This window comes from Gordionus sp. m RMFG-2023, chromosome 1, assembly GCF_954871325.1.
Source record: "Gordionus sp. m RMFG-2023 chromosome 1, tfGorSpeb1-WG-v2, whole genome shotgun sequence".
NCBI classification, from domain to species: Eukaryota; Metazoa; Nematomorpha; class Gordioida; order Chordodea; family Parachordodidae; genus Gordionus; species Gordionus sp. m RMFG-2023.
This window is the reverse complement of record NC_088775.1, coordinates 36,450,314-36,470,915: the sequence shown is the minus strand read 5'-3', so window position 1 is coordinate 36,470,915 and position 20,602 is coordinate 36,450,314. Positions and strand designations below refer to the sequence as shown.

General features: G+C 26.9%; 1 protein-coding gene across 2 annotated transcripts in view; it reads left to right on the top strand.

Moving 5' to 3' along the window:
* LOC135922744 (sarcosine dehydrogenase, mitochondrial-like) overlaps positions 1-20,602 on the top strand; it is a 77,279-nt gene that overhangs the window by 6,997 nt on the left and 49,680 nt on the right. Inside the window, exons 4-11 of one of the 2 annotated variants that reach the window (XM_065457192.1) lie at positions 2,340-2,519; positions 2,853-3,311; positions 5,708-5,846; positions 5,995-6,172; positions 6,468-6,609; positions 11,867-12,050; positions 13,931-14,257; positions 19,302-19,452. In XM_065457192.1, coding sequence (XP_065313264.1) covers positions 2,340-2,519; positions 2,853-3,311; positions 5,708-5,846; positions 5,995-6,172; positions 6,468-6,609; positions 11,867-12,050; positions 13,931-14,257; positions 19,302-19,452 — 1,760 coding nt within the window. The remainder of the gene's footprint in view (positions 1-2,339; positions 2,520-2,852; positions 3,312-5,707; positions 5,847-5,994; positions 6,173-6,467; positions 6,610-11,866; positions 12,051-13,930; positions 14,258-19,301; positions 19,453-20,602) is intronic. The other variant, XM_065457193.1, reaches the window with a different exon arrangement.

Below are 20,602 nucleotides of genomic sequence, written 5' to 3'. Positions count from 1 at the left end.
GCTTCTTAATTAATTATACAAATTTAAATGTTAGCTATATTGGCGATCTCCAACAATCTGCTGTTGTGCATATTAGCGATGGTTCTATTAGATTTTATGATTTCTTTCTTTTCATTTTCCCATCTTTGGGAAATCTACCAGCCACTGTCCGTCGGCAAATTATATTTTTTGTGGAGCTTATGTTTTGTTTTGATCATTTTTATAAATGAAGGATTTTCAACAATTGAAAATGGCGGAATGCCAGCTATAATAAAAGCAGTTAATAATTCATAAAGTTGTTTGGGTTAAAATCTGAGGTCTCTTGGCTAAAATACCAATGGACGATGAGCCTAGTCCAATATTTTTTCAATTGATTTATTCTCCTTCCCCTTTTTTATTTTCATTAACAGTGTTTAATCTTTTCTCTTAAAATTTAAAATTACAATTGTAAACATATTTAATATCTATACCCTTAAATGAATGTTACAAGTTGAGATAATGATAACTGAAATTTACGTATTTTTTGGTAGACACGGCAAACAACTTCTAGATATTATTTTAAAATATGCTCTATAAATTGGCCATGGAAAAACATTGTCTGAAAACTTGTTGATGCTTCATTGATTATTACTTCTTCCTCTTCATCACTATTAATCTAAACAATTCCATTGAAAATAAAAATGGCATATTCCTGAGATGGATTGTAATACAAAATTTGTCTAGTTTATTGATAAACTCGGATATAATATTTAATGAATATTTGTGTATATTTTTTTAAGGTTTAATATTTTATATATATGTATAATTTTTTTATTATAGTAGTCTTAATATTTTTAAATATATAAATATATTTAGATTATATGCTCATATGAAATAAAATAAATTATGCATTCAAGTATTTTTATTTATGATATAAAAAAGCATTAAATAAAAGTATATCAAAATGTATCTTAAAGTATCTTAAAACAGATACCTCTAAAATAATATCTGATACTTTAAAAAATCTACTAGATACAGATAAAGTATCTAGATACTTCTATGATAAGCATTGTGCACACATAGCGTCTACATGAGAAGTGGGGGTAGGAACAGTTTGCATCCAGTTTTCTTGAGGGGGTAGGCGCCTTTAATGGGGATGAGATAAATTTTTTTTGGGGGGGGGGGGTTATCTATTAAATTTTGAGATGAAATAGGACAAAATATATTGCTGTAAAAATTACTGTTATTATAGACCTATTATAATACAATGATATTGCTGATCATCGACCAAATCTATACATTGCAAACAATCATAGACATTATTTTCCAAATAAAACTTTCTGCTATTCTTAACAAGCTCATAATGCTATAATATGCCTTCATTGTAAATGAGGGGGTTTTTAATTGAATTCATTATCTAAAAAAGAACTCTTATATTCACAAAATTTTGATAGTTGGTAGTATAAATAAAATAATTTAAGTTATTCTTTTTAAAATTTCTGAAAGGAGTATTAATATAATTAAAAAGGTGTAATAAATAATGGAAAATTAGGAAGGAAGGTTTTTGAGGGGGGTTTGCACTCAGTGAAAATCCTGTCATGTAGACGCTGTGCATACAACGTTTAATCTCTTGATATAAATATAAAAATCAATAATTTTGCATCAATTTCGAAATATCAAATTAAAGTATTAAAATTGTTTTGGATACTTATTCATTTTTTCTATATAATAATACGGAAATTTATCAATTGGTATATTTTTTTATTTGAAATATATTGGTAACTTTAATTTTGTTATCTTTATATAAAAAGGGGAAAAGTCTTGTTTAAAATAAAATATAAGTCGGTCTTGAGAGGAATTGCTTTGTTGAATGGGTATTAGTAGTAGGAATTTAGCTCAATTTAAATATAAGGAAGATTTCTTTATTTTATCAACTAAGTATAAAAACAAAACCTGTTATTATCTAACAATAATTTTCTCATGAGCTTTTTATAAAATAAAAAAATAAATATTTTTTTAAATAAAATGTAAATCAATTACGATTATAAAACATAGCTGCAAACTCATATTAACAATTTAAAAGTAATATAAATTGAGTAATAATAAAAATTAAAGTTAATATAGTACATATTATGTAATAAATTTAGAAAAATATTATTTTAATATCTATATACGGTTTATATTAATTATGCAATCACTTTTATAAATTTGCACAATATTTTAAATTTCGTGAAATAACGTTTTCTTCTTATATTGTGTCCTATTTAATTAATTAATAAACTATATTAAATAAAAAATAATAATTGGAGTAAAGGTCTCATTAATGCTTAAATGGCACAATGACGTTTTTAATATATTTTATTTGTTTACATGTTTGAAAGCTGGGCAAATTTTTTGACGTAGAATCACGTATGTTACGACCATCAGATATAGGAGACGTTCACCCATTGATCGATGCTAATCACGTGACCGGAGCTCTTTATAGCCCGGGAGATGGTCAAATTGATCCCACTGGATATTGCAACGCCCTAATACACCAGGCTAAAAAATCGGGTGCTAAGGTTAAAAAAAATGAAATTAAAATTTGAAATGGAACTAATTGAAGTCAGCTGTTCATATTGATTACTTAAAAAAAATTGTATGTATTATAGGATTTTGCAATCATCACCTTATATTTTTATTTAAAACAATTTTATTTTGTAAAACTCTCCTTCCTACTTTTAATTATAATAGTATAATTAGTCCCAACCCTTTTATGATGATATCCTGAAATATAATATTTAAAGCTAAGACTAACCATTCATAAAAATTTTTGTATATTTTTTATGTGAGTAATGAGTATTAAAAATCAACATAAATTTCATTGTTAAAAAAATATAAATATTATATCGAAGGTATTCGAAAATTGCATCGTTGATTCCATTCAAATGTTGGCCCCCATAGACGGGGCCTCTATCAGGCCCAAAGTGGCTGGCATACATTTTTCATTTCGACCTACTGCAGGTGCTACTATGACCGATGATTCATCGATCAAAACCGGTATGGTTCGTTGTCGACAGGTAGTTAATTGTGCTGGTGTGTGGGCATGCTCCCTGGCATCGGAAATCGGTGTTGCCCTTCCCCAGACCCCTTTGTTTCACTCTTACGTCCTGAGCGAATCAGTCTTTGATCCCTTGGGTATCCCTCTTCCCAAATTTAGCTCATCCGTTAAATTTGATCATGCTAAAAACGCCATAACTGTTCCCAACATTCGGGATCATGACCGGTCGATCTACGTCAAGTTGCAAGGCAGACAAAGTTTTGCTTTTGGAGGTTACGAAACTAACCCCGCCTTCGTTCATGGACCCGATAACGTAATCTTATAAATGAATAATATACAAATAACTTTGTTGTGAAATTCATAAAATATATAAGTTTGGTTGCTGTGGAAAACCGGACCTAATCAAGGTTCCGAATCATTACTAGGCTATATTTAGATCATTCCTACAGAATGATAATGGAAATTAGTTATCTGTTGACTCCCTCCCCTACCCCCAACTTCGCAAATAATTAACTTATTGGCCTTTACCTATTAATGCTAAAAATTTATGGCTCTTAATTATTAGGCTACAACGATCTACTTTCCCCCATCCGATATTGACTAAAACCAACACGATACCCATATTTAAATAGATTTATAATTATTATCTATATTTTGCTTTTATTGCTTAAATTTGCAATATTGACGAAATTATGCTAATATTACTTATTTATTGAGTATTTATTATAAAATTTCAACTTGTTATATATAAGGGTTATCAAGAGGGTAGCCAGTAGGGGAATTTCCCTCCCCCCATAGCAAAAAATTTTGAAATAACAAAAGGTTTTTATGAATTGTGAATGCAAAGTATTCTATTTCAAATATATTATTTTATATTCTATTTTAAATTTTAGCAAAAAGTTAAAATTAATTTAAATATTTATTTCCTCTGTATTAATATTTTTCCCACGAAAATTTAAAGCTTATTTTCATACATTTTTTTAAATATTAAAAATTGATGGGTACTTTGACAACATTTATAGAGTGTATGAAATGTTTAAATATCCAAAATAATTTTCGATACTTCTTGTGCTACAAGAAGAAAGAAACTGTAAAAAGTATGCCAAATAAGATTGAGTCTTCTATATCAAGCTATTACAGCATTTTTGGATGTAGAAAAGCCCATTTAGCATGCCCTTGGGGAAATATTAGAAATACCTAAATCACATATTAAGCAGATGCATTATTAGATTGAATATGACAGCCGATTTATTTTTGCATAGGAATATATCAATGAAGTATTTAATTACACTACAATTTTATGCAATATTTTTCAAATAAATGATATTAATATAGCTGAAGTTATGAGATACGCGAATATTATTATATTACCGCTTAGAAAACGAAGAGATGATAACGACTACATTTCACAGGATTTATGTGATTATTGAGGCGAAAGCCAAATTTTAAGATTTTTCCATTCGCAAGCTTAGACTTGCACCTAGCACAATAAATAGTTTCAATATTATTGTGGACTCAATTGATGATTACTATAAAATAGCATTAGTTATTCCATTTTATGGTGCATTTTTGACTCAAATCAATGAACAATCTGCGATTCATCAAATGGCTCTATCCAAAATACTATTACCTACTACTATAAATATTTCTGAGGATATATTAGATCTTGATATTTAAAAAATTAAATATAGTTAAATTATATTCAGAGGATATAAATATATCTGAGGCCTATTAGTTTCAGAATTCTTGGTATTAATTTTAGTAGATGATCCCCTCCAAGAAACGCAATGGAAGCATCGCTTACTTTAAAATATTATTTGGCTTTTTTTAAATATATCAAAATTACTGTATATTTTGGCAACCATAGCAATTAGTACCGCCACAAATGAGGATTTTTTCTTCATTATAGAAAATAAAAACCTAAATCAAAATTACGACATCTTAAAATCGATTGAATTGAATAAGCTTTACTTAATATATATTGAGATTTAAATCCTCATTCAGAACAAATTATTGATTAATTGGCGCAATCGCAAAGAAGATTAAATTATTTTCATTTATAAACGATATTTTATTAACTTTTTTTTCCTTATTTTACTATGATTTATATATCGGTTTTAGCCCTAATATATTTTTTTAAAAATATTATATTCGCTCTTAAATATTTTGTATTCCAATATTTTATTATTTTTTGAAATTGTTATTTTTAATATAAGGTTATAATAAATAAAAAAATTGTTGTATGATACAACTTATATTATGTATTTAAAGTAGTGTTTTCAATTACATTTATGTTTAATATTACTTTTTGACAAATGTTTCACTTAAGGCGAAAAGAAGATATATTTAGATTGTAATAATATATTAAAGGTTGTTAATTATATAACGTGATTGGAAACAATTGATTTTTGAGATATATAAAGAATGATTATTTTTGATATATACACAGATTAAAAAAACCATTCATTTTATTTTCTTTTGTATAACCATATTATTCAATAAAAAATCACTTGTTTAACCATATTATTAAATAAAAAGACCACATCACATTCAAGTTATTCTATATATTTATTCTTATTCATAAATTTATTTCAAGAAAAAATCTCCCCCTTCCCCTACATGTAAAAAATTCCTGGCTACGCGCCTGAGAGTTTTATATTTTTTATTAGTAGTCTATTTATAATGTCTTATTTCCTATCTCTATCATAGAAAACTCCCAAACTTTCATCAGCCCCATTCAATCTTTTCGACCTAAATTGGGACGTGTTTGACCAAAACTTGAAGGGATGCTTGGAAATTATGCCTATACTCAGAGAGGCTGGGATAAAATCAACCGTTTGTGGTTATGGTAACACATTTTTATATTAATATGGAGTAGGATGTATGTATCAAATGATTCTTTTATTGAACTTCACGTTATTTATGTAAAAAAAAGAAAAAATGGGGGAATAAATAATAGAATAAACTTATTTTACTTTTCGAATACTTTACCTAAGAATCGTTCACACCGGATCATAAACCGATTATAGGAGAGTCCCTTGAGGTTAGTGGTTACTACCACGGCTCTGGATTTAACAGCAGCGGCATGATGTTGAGCGGCGGTTGCGGCCGTGAAGTGGCCAAGCTCATAGCAAGGGGTCGGCCCGATCTCGACCTCTTTAATTTCGACATACGGTGCGATTGATTATCTTATGTTAATTTATCATTTGATCTTTAAAATGCATAAATTTTATGTTATCTATAAATCAAATTTTACTCGAAAAAAAAGTATTTACATATTTATGGCGATTTTAATTATGCCATGTCTTCATAAATAATGTATTTTTAAAAATTCGAAGTCGATTTTCTTATTTGTAATAAAACATAAGTAGAGCACTTCGATTATCAGAAATATATATGTTTGTTTGTTTTATAGTTCGTTAATTCATTCAATCTTATGCGCTCTATATATATTGATTCACAAAAAAAGTCGCTTTAACAAACGATACACTTCGAACACGGCCTGGATAATAGAGAGAAGTCACGAGGCTTACGCAAAAAATTATTCGATCGTATTTCCTAACGATGAACCGCTGGCTAGCAGGAACCTAAGGAAATCACCTTTATATCAGGTGAGCATTAGAGCAAAGTGAATTTCATTATCTTTTATGATTATCAATTTTGAAGCAAAATTTTCTTGTGAATTAATTATCAGCTTTTTTGCATATATCAGAATATTAAAAATTCTGATAAAATAACGTTATCCCCAGTTGATATATATCAGCTTAACCTTTGATCTTGGTTTTACCCACGGTCGTTCACTAAAAGTTAAGTTTTTCCATGAACCTTTGTTTATTTGGATGTTAGATGGGTTCTGTGGAATAGCTAACCATAGTGAAAGTCAACCAGAATCGGTTCAGAGTGCTCCACATTTAAAAATTCAAAAAGTGATCTGCTGCAAATATCGGATTTGACTAAGTAACAAGATTCTATTTGGCTTCTAAACTCGATCTGAATGCAACCAACCACTTTTTTGAAAAATTTTTCGGATTGTGAATTAGCCTAAACCGTTCCTGTTGACCTTCACTATCTCATCAATGTATCTTGAATAATCTTTTAGGTCGACTTTGTGGCCTATGATCAGGATTGTAAGCAGGAACATTTTAAACTATCCCGGATACTAAATAATAAAATAGAAAGATTAATATAGGGTAAAAAAATTTATTCATCCATATTAGTTAATACTTTGAGATGGCCAAGGTGATATTGGGTGCATTATCACTAATGATCAAGTGGATTTAGCCCCCCCCCTCTTCAAATTTAGACAAAATCTTCAAAAAATCTTTCTTTAAAAATCTCTCTTTTTTTAAAAATTTTGCAATTTTTATGCGGTAAAATTTTAAAAGATTTATTTATAAAAGACGAATTTTTTAAAGAGATTTTACCATTTTTAGATAAAATTTGATCAAAAATCCCTGTTATTTTTTTTTTCAAACTCTGATATTATTTAAAATATAGGCAATGTTTATGGTTGGTTGTTACTCATTAAATATTTTAAAATCCTTTTCTTGTTGCAAAAACAAAAAAAATATTGTTTTATTTTAAGCTACTTTTTAAAAAAATAATTCTTTTTTAAATACATATAATTCAAATAAATTGCATTTTGGTTCCTTTTCTTCATTTTTTCTTTATTAATAGGAAATTATGTATGAAATGAAAAATAGATAATTCTATTTTATCTAAAATAACTAAGAAGAATAATAATCTCGGATGGTTTTTTTGAAAATATCAGCCCTATCCGATTAATTAAATAATAAACAATATATTATTTTTTTAAAAATTGTAATTAATTTATGAGACAATTAAATATTTTTTTATATTTCTAAATTTTAAATAATAAACAATATATTATTTTTTTAAAAATTGTAATTAATTTATGAGACAATTAAATATTTTTTTATATTTCTAAATTTTATATTAAGTGAATAAACAAACTGTAATGTAAGATACAAGATAAAATGTCAAATATGGATTAATAATTTAATATTTTTGAAAATCAGACATAATCATCACATAAATTGAAAATAGAAAATATAAAGGAATAGTATTATAATATTTAAAATTGCTTGTGATTCATAATAAATTTTTTAAAATATATTTAATTTCAAAAATCAAATACAAATATTAATATTAAAAATAATCATCTTGTGGGTTGAGACTATCCATGAAGCTAATGTAATTAACCTCGTGAATAGCAATGGCTAGTCCTTCCAAGAAGCCCCACGAGGTTAACCAAGCTTACAAATATGAGAACCAATTTGCATAAAAAGGTGAAAGCGAGTTTCTAAAAGGTTATTAATGCAGTAGAAATTATCGGAATCAATATGCGATCTTGTGAAATTTCAGAAATTAAATAAACAATTTAAATATTTTTTTTATTATGTGTAAATTAAATACTTTTTTATTTCTAAGTTTTTCATTGAAAAATGGAGAATTGACTATTATTTAAGATTAAAAGTGTCGATTTGTTCGATACATAAAATGTGACAGACCGACAACTATGATACATTGAAACAAAAGTATCGTCGATTTTATTGGTTGCACATAAAAATATGGACTCTAGTTTTTAATTTGGTTTTGGAATAAAATACCTTTACCTTTAAGTTTACACCCATAAAATTGAGGTCTGGAAAATTTGAACAGTACCATAAAAATAGACTATATGTGTACTTAAATAATATTGATTTTATATTTTTTGAAATCAAGACGGAGGATAAAACAAGAAAAACTCATATTGGAATGGAAACATATTCAATATTCATGCATTTTATGCTTGTCTAAAATATTGAATGAATTAAATTTTGGATTAAATAATAATGTTAAATTATTTTAGTATATAACGAAATTCCAGTAATAAGACATAACAAGAGACAATCAAAACAATTATAGATCTTATTATTAGATTAAAAATAAAGCAAATACATTCTAATTCAATGAAGAGTACAATAATACGTTACGTGATAGTCTTGTTTTAAGCATCAATGGTGAAAGAATTTATTAAAATTAATCAATATAACTAACTGGAAACGGGTTAAGGTAACAGAAATCGCAAAAATGGAGACAACGGAATTTATGGCATAGACAAATTATTATCAAAGACGGGGGTTCATCACAAAAAGTTATTTGGATAAATTATTTTTTTTATATATGATAGTACGACTTCACCTCCACATTGTGGCGCATCTATTGCTAGTATCCATGGTAGTTGGGGATCATAATGCATAAGCACCGGAGCTTTGTTGATGTTATTTTTAATATTGGAATGGCTTCATTTTGAGCTGGGCTCTATTGCCAAGGTTGGATTTTTCTTATGTGTACAAATGTGCAGCTTTTAATAAATAATTTTTACGTAACTTTGTGGACCACATATCCTCTAAAATTGTTAATGCACATTGGACAAGTTATTTTTGAGTAAATCTCCAGTTACCTTCGTTATTATTTTACCATATAGGTATACTGCTGCTCCGTGTAATGGAGTTGGGGCGACCTCAAATCATGATCTCGTATAGCGGCAAGGTTCTATCGGTGTATTTATTGATAACCAATATTTTCATAGCATCTTTGTCTAACACTATTTGAAATGAGCGTCTGATAAATTTAATACGGAGTATGTTTATCATTCCCAATGTAGCTAGTGATTCAATTGTATGAAGTGAGGAACAGTGTTCTATCAATATATTCAGGTTTTTTTGGTTTAAAAGCACTTAAGGTACTATATCTTCATATTTTTAAAATTGGTATAATAGGTAATGCTATTGAAGAGTGTTACATTTTTTCTAAAACGCTTAGGGGTTTTAGCCTTTGTATTTGTTTATTTTTGTTTCCCAAGCATGGTATTAGACGACTCTTGTAAAAATGTAAATTTGGTTTGCCTTTGACAAATAGTGACGCTTTAAATTTTTTTAAATGACCTAATTATTGAATAATAGGGGAAATTTTTGAGTAATTTTACTTGATTTATTTCCACACATTGTTTTATGTATTGCCATTAAAGGCACTGATTTGTACTATTATTTAATTATACTATTAATTTTATAAATTTTTAATTGATTATAAGGGGTTACCGTCTTTGTCCTCCTGATTCTCAATCGTTTTTGAGTTGCTGGGCGGCACATTTTTCCCAATTTTCCTCTAATCTTGCAATTTAAGCAACTTACCTTAAGCTGAGGGCATCTCGGTTTGATATGGCCCTCCTTTCCACAACAGTATCATTGAATTTTGTTCCTTGAGTAATTATAATTATAATTATTGTTGTTTTGCTTTGATTTATAATAATTATTATTCGATTTTTTTAATCCGATTTCCGTGTTTGATAATAATTTTTTCTAGTCATAACTCCGTTACTTCATTTTGATTCCAATTTCCGTTGCTTTTCCCATGTCAAATTGGTTGTATTAGTTAATTTTCTTTCGCCATAAATGTCTGCAAAAATCTAATGATAAAATCTAACATTGCATTTTTTATCTCTTGTTATGTTTTATTGAAATAATATCATTCCAGAATGAAATTTTTTTGTAAACTAAAGTAATTTTTTAATATTGTTATTAAATCATCATAATTGTATTCATTCAATGTTTCGGGCAATTGTATATAATATTGAATATGTTCCTATCCGATATTAGTCAAGAAAAAGGGTTTTTATCTTTTATAAAATTATTAGTTGGCAAATCTGATAATGCAGCCTCTTTGGGGTCTTGTCTTATCCTGGTCACGGCACCACTAAAAAAAAACCAAACAGAAATACCAAAAACAAAACTACTGTCACAAAAAAAAAGAAACTATACGAAACCCTGAAAGTCACAAAGCAGACAAGAAATATAACTCGCAAAGAATGATTTTCTTTATTAATAATTTCCGAAATAAAAAAACAATTCAATCAAAATAAAATAAATCCATAATTTTTATATATAAAAAAAATTAATGAATCCAAAAAAAAAATAACATCTACATATATTATTACATCTAATTTTATATCCAATCCTTATTCTAATCGGTTGATTGGCATTTCGCGTAAATATAAAATGTAAACGTATTTACAAATACGACATGCCACCCCTTTATGGGATCGTGGCATATCGGCATATATATATGTTTGTTAAAAAAATGATCGATATATAACGGTGTTGCCTGATCAATTAAATTGCTATAACAGATTAATAAAATTTTATAAAGTACTTCAATTTTATTTACTTAATTCCATAATATCATGATTACCTTGAATATTTCAAAAAAATAGCTAATTTCAATGTGAATGATCCATGGTGATAGTAGATATAACTATGAGAAACACCAAACCCGAAAGGCACCATAGATATTTCCTGAAGCATCCAATTTCAGCATCGTCATTAATATTATTCTAAATTAACATTAAGTGTTTTTTTTCCGGTGATAATAAAATCTTTGTCAAATCATCTGCTTCGTTTTCCACTTCGATTTTTTCCTTTTGCGATATCCATTCATAATAAAGAATGTTCATTGACTAATCGTTGATGGTACTGTGATATTCCTTCGTGTACTTTTGGAATAATGATTGACGTTATTATTATGAAGCGAAAATGTTTCAAAAGGCCTGCTCAAAGCGGCGACGCAGAGAAATGTAGCCCTACTGAATAACATGGCCATGGCATAAAGATCTCTATTTGCCTACATTGCCATCATACATCGTAATCGCCATAAATATAAGGCCAAACTTAATAAACTTAGGAATCTAAATTATCTTAACAGATTAACACTAAATTCTTGGTATACGAATAAAATGTAAATTTAATTTAGATATTTTTTAGGCTATGACTTATTATAAAATGTCCTCATCATAAAATCTTACAACAGACTCTTTTAGATCGTGGTTGCGTTTACCAGGAACGTCATGGATGGGAGAGACCCGGTTGGTTTGACCCCACTCATACAGCTCGACCAGTTTTGCCTTACGATTATTATGGGGCCTACGATTCTCTCGGGACTGTGCGTACACCTAATTTTTACGCCGAAGCGCTCAAAAACGATTATACATTCGGTTGATTTATTCTTTTATTCATTATATTCAGGGTTAGGCAAATTTAAAAAAAATATATTCTAGTATAAATACAAATTCACTTCAAAAAAAGGTATTTGAATATAAATTAAAACAATTTTAAATATAAATACTAAATATGTACAAAAAATTTTCAAATTTAAATACAAATATCTTTTGCACAAATAAATACCTAATGACGAATACTTTTTGCAAGTCGATTTTTTCGCGAGGCATAAATCTTTTACCATGTAATATTAATCCAGAGATGGAAAAATCATTTAGCTTGGTGTACTAGTTGCAGGTATACAAAGTACTTTCCTAGCTAAATTAGCAAGTCTAGAAAGTTGCAGTCTCTTTTTCCAAAAGGTTATTGCATCCTGTTTTGATATAGTATGTTTGCCGAGGAAAATATGGCATTTTTGCTCTAGATCGCTAGTGTTATTTTAGTCGTTGCTTTGGAATTTGTTTGCTATTAGCTATATAGGAATCGGATAATTGCCCATTATCTTCAACTTGTTCTCTGAATTTCTATGGTGCTTCTTTATAAGTTTTAGTCTAATTAAAAATTTCGATGATGTAAAATTCAAATCTAAATATTCTGAAACAATTATTTTGAAATTTCGGGATCAAATAGTTTCGCTAATATCTGAATTTTAAATAAATGTTTATTAATGAAAATATTAAATAAAAAATTATTCTATAAAATAAATTATTTGCAGTTCGGTAATTGAAAATCTATGTTCAGACTTTTTTTCTTTTTTTTTTAGATAAATGATATATGAGCTATCAGATTTATTGATTTACATGATCATTTCTATTTCACTACCAAATAATAAACCTAAATTAATTGTTGATCTCATTTAGGAGGGAAGAAATTCTTCTGATTGAATTTAGTAAATGCGAATTATTTGTCAATTAGATCCCATTCCTTATTGAAAAGTTTTAAAAATAATTTCCCTATTTTATTTAGCATATTATTTATAGGGCTCTTGTTTTAGATTTTTCTGACAGACCATTTTTTAAATTTTCTGGTTGTTATATTTTTAAGGATTTCCTGATGATATTTTCCTGGGTTTTTTTTTCTGTCGGGGATTGTGTTTTCCTGTTATTTTTTTCCAGGGGCTTTCTTGGTTATTTTTAGCGGTGTTTTGTTTTTCATTTACCATTTTCTTTCTATAAGGATTGTATTAATAATAAAAAAGCAAAAATCTCAGCGTTTGTTTTCCCAAAAAAACGGTTTCTTCATCCCTGTTTGGGTAATTTAATAAAAATGTCTATTTATACGGGTCCTTTGGCTATCTGAACCTTACACGACCGAACACCATTTAAAAAATTCTGAACTTGAACTCATATCTAAACCGGAAAATTCTATAAGACCAGAGGTAGTGATTTATTTGTTGTGTGATAACTTAGAAAAAAAATTCTGTTAAATATGAAATGTAGAATTGTGGCGTAAAGAGTTATACCTTTTCAACATGTACCTTTTTTAGGAATTCAAAGTGAACTTAACCTCCAAACCGGAGAAACTTTTATAATTTTCGGATAAATTTAATGCCAAATTATTAAAGTGAACCCAATCTTTATAAATTTCTTAAACCGGTTTAAAAAAGTTTTAAAACATCATGAATTAAGAAATTGAGATACTCTACTCTTCCCCGAGGAGTTCTTAAGGGCTTTATTATTTCGTTTTTTAAACCAATCAATCACATATTCATTAATAACTTTTTTATAGTTAATTATTCAAAAACCCAAATGAACTTTAAAACTTTTTAAAAGTAACCGAACCATAACATTTAGCCCTCTAGGCGTAATCTTTATAGATAATGACTTGGATCTCTGCTTTCTTTATATTAACTTTTCTTCCTCACTTTATTACAAAGACTTTCCGCTTCATCACAATTCGATCCTGAGAGCTGAGTGCGAGGCATGCCGCTATCGTGCCGCCATCTTCGACATGTCTTACTTTGGCAAATTTTATCTGATACCATCGTCTGATTTTTCTCTATCTTCTCCTCACGATGCAAAGTCAGAGTCACATGACGCCGTGTATCGGCTTGCCGATTGGCTCTTTTGTTCTCGCCTTCCTGATTTTTCCGGCAGCAAGAACACTTGTTACACGTGCGCACTCGACGCTAGTGGGGGGATACAAGCCGACATAACGGTTTCTGATCTATCATCCACCTCGTTAGCTCCTTTCGAACCGCTTGGTAATTCATATTATTTATTTAGTCTACATCAGCTATATATCAGCCCCTCAATAACGCGATCTTTTTGTTGGTCTGTAAACCATCTAATTGTTAATAAAACTTAGTGCTGCTAAATTACCTAACCTTGCCCAACTCCATTCGGTTTAGTTAAGTCTTTAGCTTAACGAATTGACTTAGAACCTGTAATTTAAGTCAACGAAAGTTTGAAACTTATTTAATAAAAACGTTTCAAACAATTTTGGAGTTAGCCAAAGTTAGGTGATTTAACAACACTAATAAAGCAGCTATTATGAGCTTAATGTGACAAAAAATGAATTAATTGTTTTTTGAATCAATTAGTAACAAAATTTTGATAAAGTTAAATGTGCAAAGCTGGAGTTTTTTCCTTTCAACTTAAAATTACAACTACGTTTGGATGGTTGAAAATAATCTAAACTTCATTCTGATGGATTTGAAAAATATTTTCAAGCCTGGCTAGAATCTTCTATTTTCTCGGCCTGAATTGTTTATTTTTGGCCATTATTTTTCTTTATTTTGAATAATTTTGGCTGTATTTTGTAAATTGTTATAAAGAGAAATTGAAAATATGGGCAGTAAATGAATATTAGAGGCCTCGTTATTATGATTTTACAACCGATTAGTTGATACAGTTTAAAATTATTTTTAAAAGTTGGCCCAGCTCAGGTATAGTTTATAATAAAATTTTACGATACTTTGGTAATGACCTGCAGTTCTTTGATTTTTTAAAAAAATAACCACATTGCTATGTTTATGTTATCACTGACCTGTATATTATTTACAAGTATAATATCTTTTTAAACTAAATCATATTATATTTTATAATTTATTATCTATTTTTATTATGACAAATGTAATTTCATACTGATGCTTCTTTATGCCTTATAATTTGAATGTAAAAGTAAAATATAACGAAATAAAAAGTACAATTTTTATAAAAAGGTCATTCGATATTCTAATATTTGCTGTTATATAAATTGAGAATTGGTGTGGTTGGAAAATAATATATTTAACACATTCTATATCTGGTATAAAGTCAGATTTTAAATATATAACTATAACTTAATTAAATCATGTTTCAAAATAATATCACTTTCCATAAATAATACATAAATGTCTTTTATATATCTTTTTTTGTCAACAATTTAAATATGTTTAAATAAATCAATACATTTTAAGTTACGCAATAATAAAATTAAATAAAATGTAATTTAAACGATGATATAAACTGAATTTAAGTTAAGCAATAACTAAATATATATATAAATTGTGTCTATGATATTTTTGTTGTGCGATTTAGACGCCATAAATACAAAATACAATAAATATCTTATCGCATTTAGTTACCTATCGCGCGATTTGAGTCGCCAAAGATAGTCGCCGCGATTTTTTAAAAACACAAATCATTTTGTATTTGTCGCGTGATTTTGAAATATTGATTTTTACCGCCTTTGGTGAATATGGCATAAAATATTTTCATTTTTTAAAATAGGATCTTAAATTACTCAATTTTTGAAATTTTTTGTAGATATCAAAACTATGAATCAAGATAAAATTATCATTTAAATTACAAAAGTCCTCATTAGATAAGGAAGGAGAATTTATACCACCAAATTTAACAGAGGTGTCAATGAAATAACAGGGGAGATAAATGAATGTAAAATATAGCATGAACTGGTAATACATTTATTTAAGCTGATCCATTGATATTATTATTTAGTCTCATTGATAGTGACAATACATTGAATGATATAATTATTCCCAAAAGTCCTGCATTAATTAAGCAGGGTACTCTGACTGGTAATTTATAATATCTAATAATATATTATTTATATGAAGGATCTATATCTTCTTTTGAATCTCGTAGTTCATATTAATGTCCTAAGAGAAAGTTTAATGACGTTGGTAATTTATGTTTATTATTTGCTTTATAAAGATATTTAAAATAGATGAATTTAAAACAATTATAAAATTAGAAGAGGTAAGAATACTAGATGCTTAAAAATAAAAAACTGAATATGGCATATGTCTTATATTGAGGGAAATATTGGATAAATGTACAGAAAAATATAATTAAATATATGATGTTCTACACAATTTTAATTTATGTGATAATTAAATAAAATCATTTTATATATATTTATATTATTTGAAATAGATATTTTATATATATTTATATTATTTGAAATAGATATTTTATATATATTTATATTATTTGAAATAAAATATATTTTTATAAATATTGATACTTTATTTGCTTTTTTTAAAATAAAATTATATACTATATAGCTTTTTTAGTGACATATTCCTACATATATATTTTATGAGTTTAGACTATATTAATAGTAAAAAATAAGATATTTATGTAAAATACAAAATTAGATATTTATATTTATATAAAATTTAAAATAAGATATTTATATAAAATATAAAATACAATAATAAAATATTTATATATAATAAAAAATAAGATATAATCTAATTTATAAAATATATATTTATAAATATAATATTTTTTTTATAATATAGGATTTTTTAAATATAAGCATAATAAATATATAATAAATTTTGCAATAATTGTTTTCCATCAATACTACCAACACAGTTAGGTAAATTCCACTTTATTTCAAACTCCTTTTAAATAATAATATACATAAATATAATATACACTATATTACACCTTTACTAATCTCACAAAGTTAGTGAGAGTAAGTGGTGGCATATGAATACTAATTAAGGTTTGCCATATGACTAGGCATGTTTTAATAATTTTTAAGATGGTTGGAACCCCCATTTTGAAGCAATAGTCTAAAGTAGGATACCTACAATCAGTGGCTAAATACTTAGATAAAAAATTTATTTAAATAATAAAGTATTTTATTATTATCTAAGAGAAACCATGAGGTTTTCTTCAATGGTTATATATTTTATAAAATTTGTGGTTGTTGTGTATAAAATGATTTTACATGTTTTAGAAGTAATTATAAGTTTCCTATATAGTATAGAATTAAAGATAAAATAGAATTAATAAAAACTTTGGTCATTCTCATATAATTAAAAAATTTCGCCCCTTTTCATGATGATTTTGTATAAAATTTATAAATTAAAATAGAATTCAGGGTAAAATTTTAAAACTAAATTAAATATCATTAAAATAAACTAAAACTTAAGATGAATATATTTAACAGTTGCTATAATTGTTATTATAATTTAATCAATATTATCAGTGGCGTAGCTAGGAATTTTCCTTAGAGGGGTCCATACATATAAAAGCCTGGGGGGCGTCGCCCCCCAGACCCCCTTTAACGGGTCTTCGGCCCTTTTGCCCGGCCTTCGGCCGGGTTTATCTTAGAAATCATAACCATATCTTCGATAATATATAATAAATATATTTTTAAATGCATCAATAATTTGTTTTATAATTTAGTAGATTATTCTCAATGACTTTATAATAATACTATCCAGAATAATTTCAATAGTAATATAATATCCTTCCACAAACATCAAAACCAGAAAAAATATAAATATTATTGATATTTATTTGATATAAAGTCACCACTTATAAGTCTTTTGAACGTATAATCTAAAAATAAATTTTTGCTCTGGGAGGGGTCCAAACCCGAAAACCACCTCCGTAGCTACGCCACTGAATATTATAATCTATTATATTTTAATTTTAATAAATTTAATAATTTATTTAAATTAATATTATAATTTATTTAAATTAATTTTTAAATTGATATTTAAAATATTACTATTTGTTTTTCTACATATCTAACATTCCTCTCTTTGAAAAAATTGTACATTCAAAAAAAGAGGGGAAAGTTCTGACCCTATAACTCAAAAGACAGTAACAAATAATATTCAAATATTAAATATATAACTAAAAAGAACAAAATCGAAACCAACATATTTAAAAGATTATAAATTATCAAAATTACAAAAGAAGAAAATAAAATAAATCAAATGATAATTCAAGCTTGAAGATATAACATGGAATTCTTCAGAGAGAGAAATGTTATGTGGAAAAAGAAGTGATAATATTTGAAATATAAATTAAATATTTAAAATAAATTTAAATATTAATTATAATAAATTATAATAATTGAAGTTTTCTAAGTTAGTATGCAATTGTCCATAATGTTTACTGGTAATAGGTATAACAAATTTAAGAGATTTTATTTATCAATTCAAATTACAATCATATAAAAATTATTTTTTATTAATAATGTAATATATTTTCATGCTTATATAGCTTGTAAAAATCAATTTAATAATTTACATAAACGAAAAATCAATTTAATAATTTATATAAACGAAAAATCAGTTTTAGTATTAAGTTAATAACGAAAAAGAAATATATAAAAAAATTAATCAGGTCATCTCAAGCTCAACAATAATTATTATATTAACAATTGTATAATATTATAATATCGATTGACCTTTGTATACAATATATAATAACTTGTATTTTAAAGGCTGTTATTTTGGTATATGTAAATTGTGAAAATGAAAGCATCAGTATGTAATTATATTTGTCATAATAAAAATATAATTAAAAATTATAGAAATAATAAAATATAATATGATTCAGTGTTTAATAAAAGATATTATACTTATAATTAATATACTAATAATCTGCCATTAGCAATATGAGGAATCTGTTGTATTTGAATGATAAAGTTAAATAATTATTAATATTCTTGTTATTAAATATATATATTATTTAAAATTTGAATTGTAAACTCGCGTTATCATTTGATTATACCTTTTTTTAATCAATTTTGTGGAAAATAAACTTTATGCTTTTTGGCTATAAAAGAATCTAAGATTTACGAGAATTCTAAATACGTGTTTTTAAATCCAAATCAATTTCAGTCAAATTAATTACTAATTCTTTATAGATCGTAATATAATAGAATCGGTATCGTATATCAACGGAAATTTGGTAATAAAACACCTGAAAGAAAGAAAATAATATAAACTAACGTGTTTGACAAATTAAATAAATGTAAAAATTATATAGGCGCACGTTATTATGTAGCGGTAGGGGGAGCGGTTGCGCAATACTTTCGGTCCCACTTGACACGTGTTATCGAGGACTTAGCCGATCGTAAAGTGACAATTGTTGATAAAACGGATGAAATGGGCTTGATCAGTTTGCAAGGGCCTAGAAGGTAATATTAAATCATTTACTACTATTAAATGCTTTGTTAATTGATTTTTTTTAAAGAATCGAATCATGATCACAGCCTTTTCAAAAAAAATGGATCATGATCAGGGTTGACAGGTCAAAATTTTCAAATTGCGGGAGAAATTTGGTTATTATTTTTCGGAGGATATGAAAATTTTGGGAGAAAAATTGGCCCGCAAACTTACGGCCTTCGGCCGGGTTTGTGAAATGACTTAATTACCCCCCCCCCCCTTCCATTACATCTTATAATTACTTTATATAGATATTAACAAAGTCAATGTTTCAATGTTTTGTAATAATTTTTAAAATAGGTAATAGAAAATACATGCTCGCATATTTTTTATAAGCGTGGGGATTTATCGTTATTACCAAAAAATTATACCTATTTCTCCAATGCTTTTAGGCCACTTATTTTGGAGTATTCTTTGGAATCATAAATAACAATCTTCTCAGACAAGATATCAATATCTACCGATATTTTTAATATATTTATCAAATTCCAAAATCCATCAATTGGCTCCAAGTTCATATTATTTATAATTTGTAAACAGAATTACCAAAATCAAATTTGATTGCTAATACTCTAAAATTGTTTTGTTAAAAATTTGAAAATGACATTTTTAACAAGAGCCATAATATTTATTATCAATTTTTAGCAGTAAAGGTTAACATATCAGTAACATGATTCCGTGAATTTCTATTAACAAAGATTCTTCTGATTGCAATTGCTTATTGACAGCATGTAGATTTTCTACATGTGAAGTCATGCTTAAATATGCTTACGCCAATTCATTTTTGAAAAATTTTTCAAAATATTTGGACAGTTTGAATAATTTCCTTTTAAAAAATATCTTTTTTGATTAAAAAATCAATGACGGGTATTAGTGATGATCATCTGACAGGGATCGTACTTACTTACATCATTCCATATTATACGGGGTGCTTGTGCTTGACATTTGTTGATATAGGAATTTATTGATTGTTTCTTTAATTCGAAAATATTGAGAAGTTATGCAATGCTGTAAATAACTGGTTATAATGATAATGAAGCCCTTGCTCAAAGTAAACCATAATAAATAAAATAATTTTCTTATAGAAATAGGTCCAATATAATTTATAACTATGTTATGTAT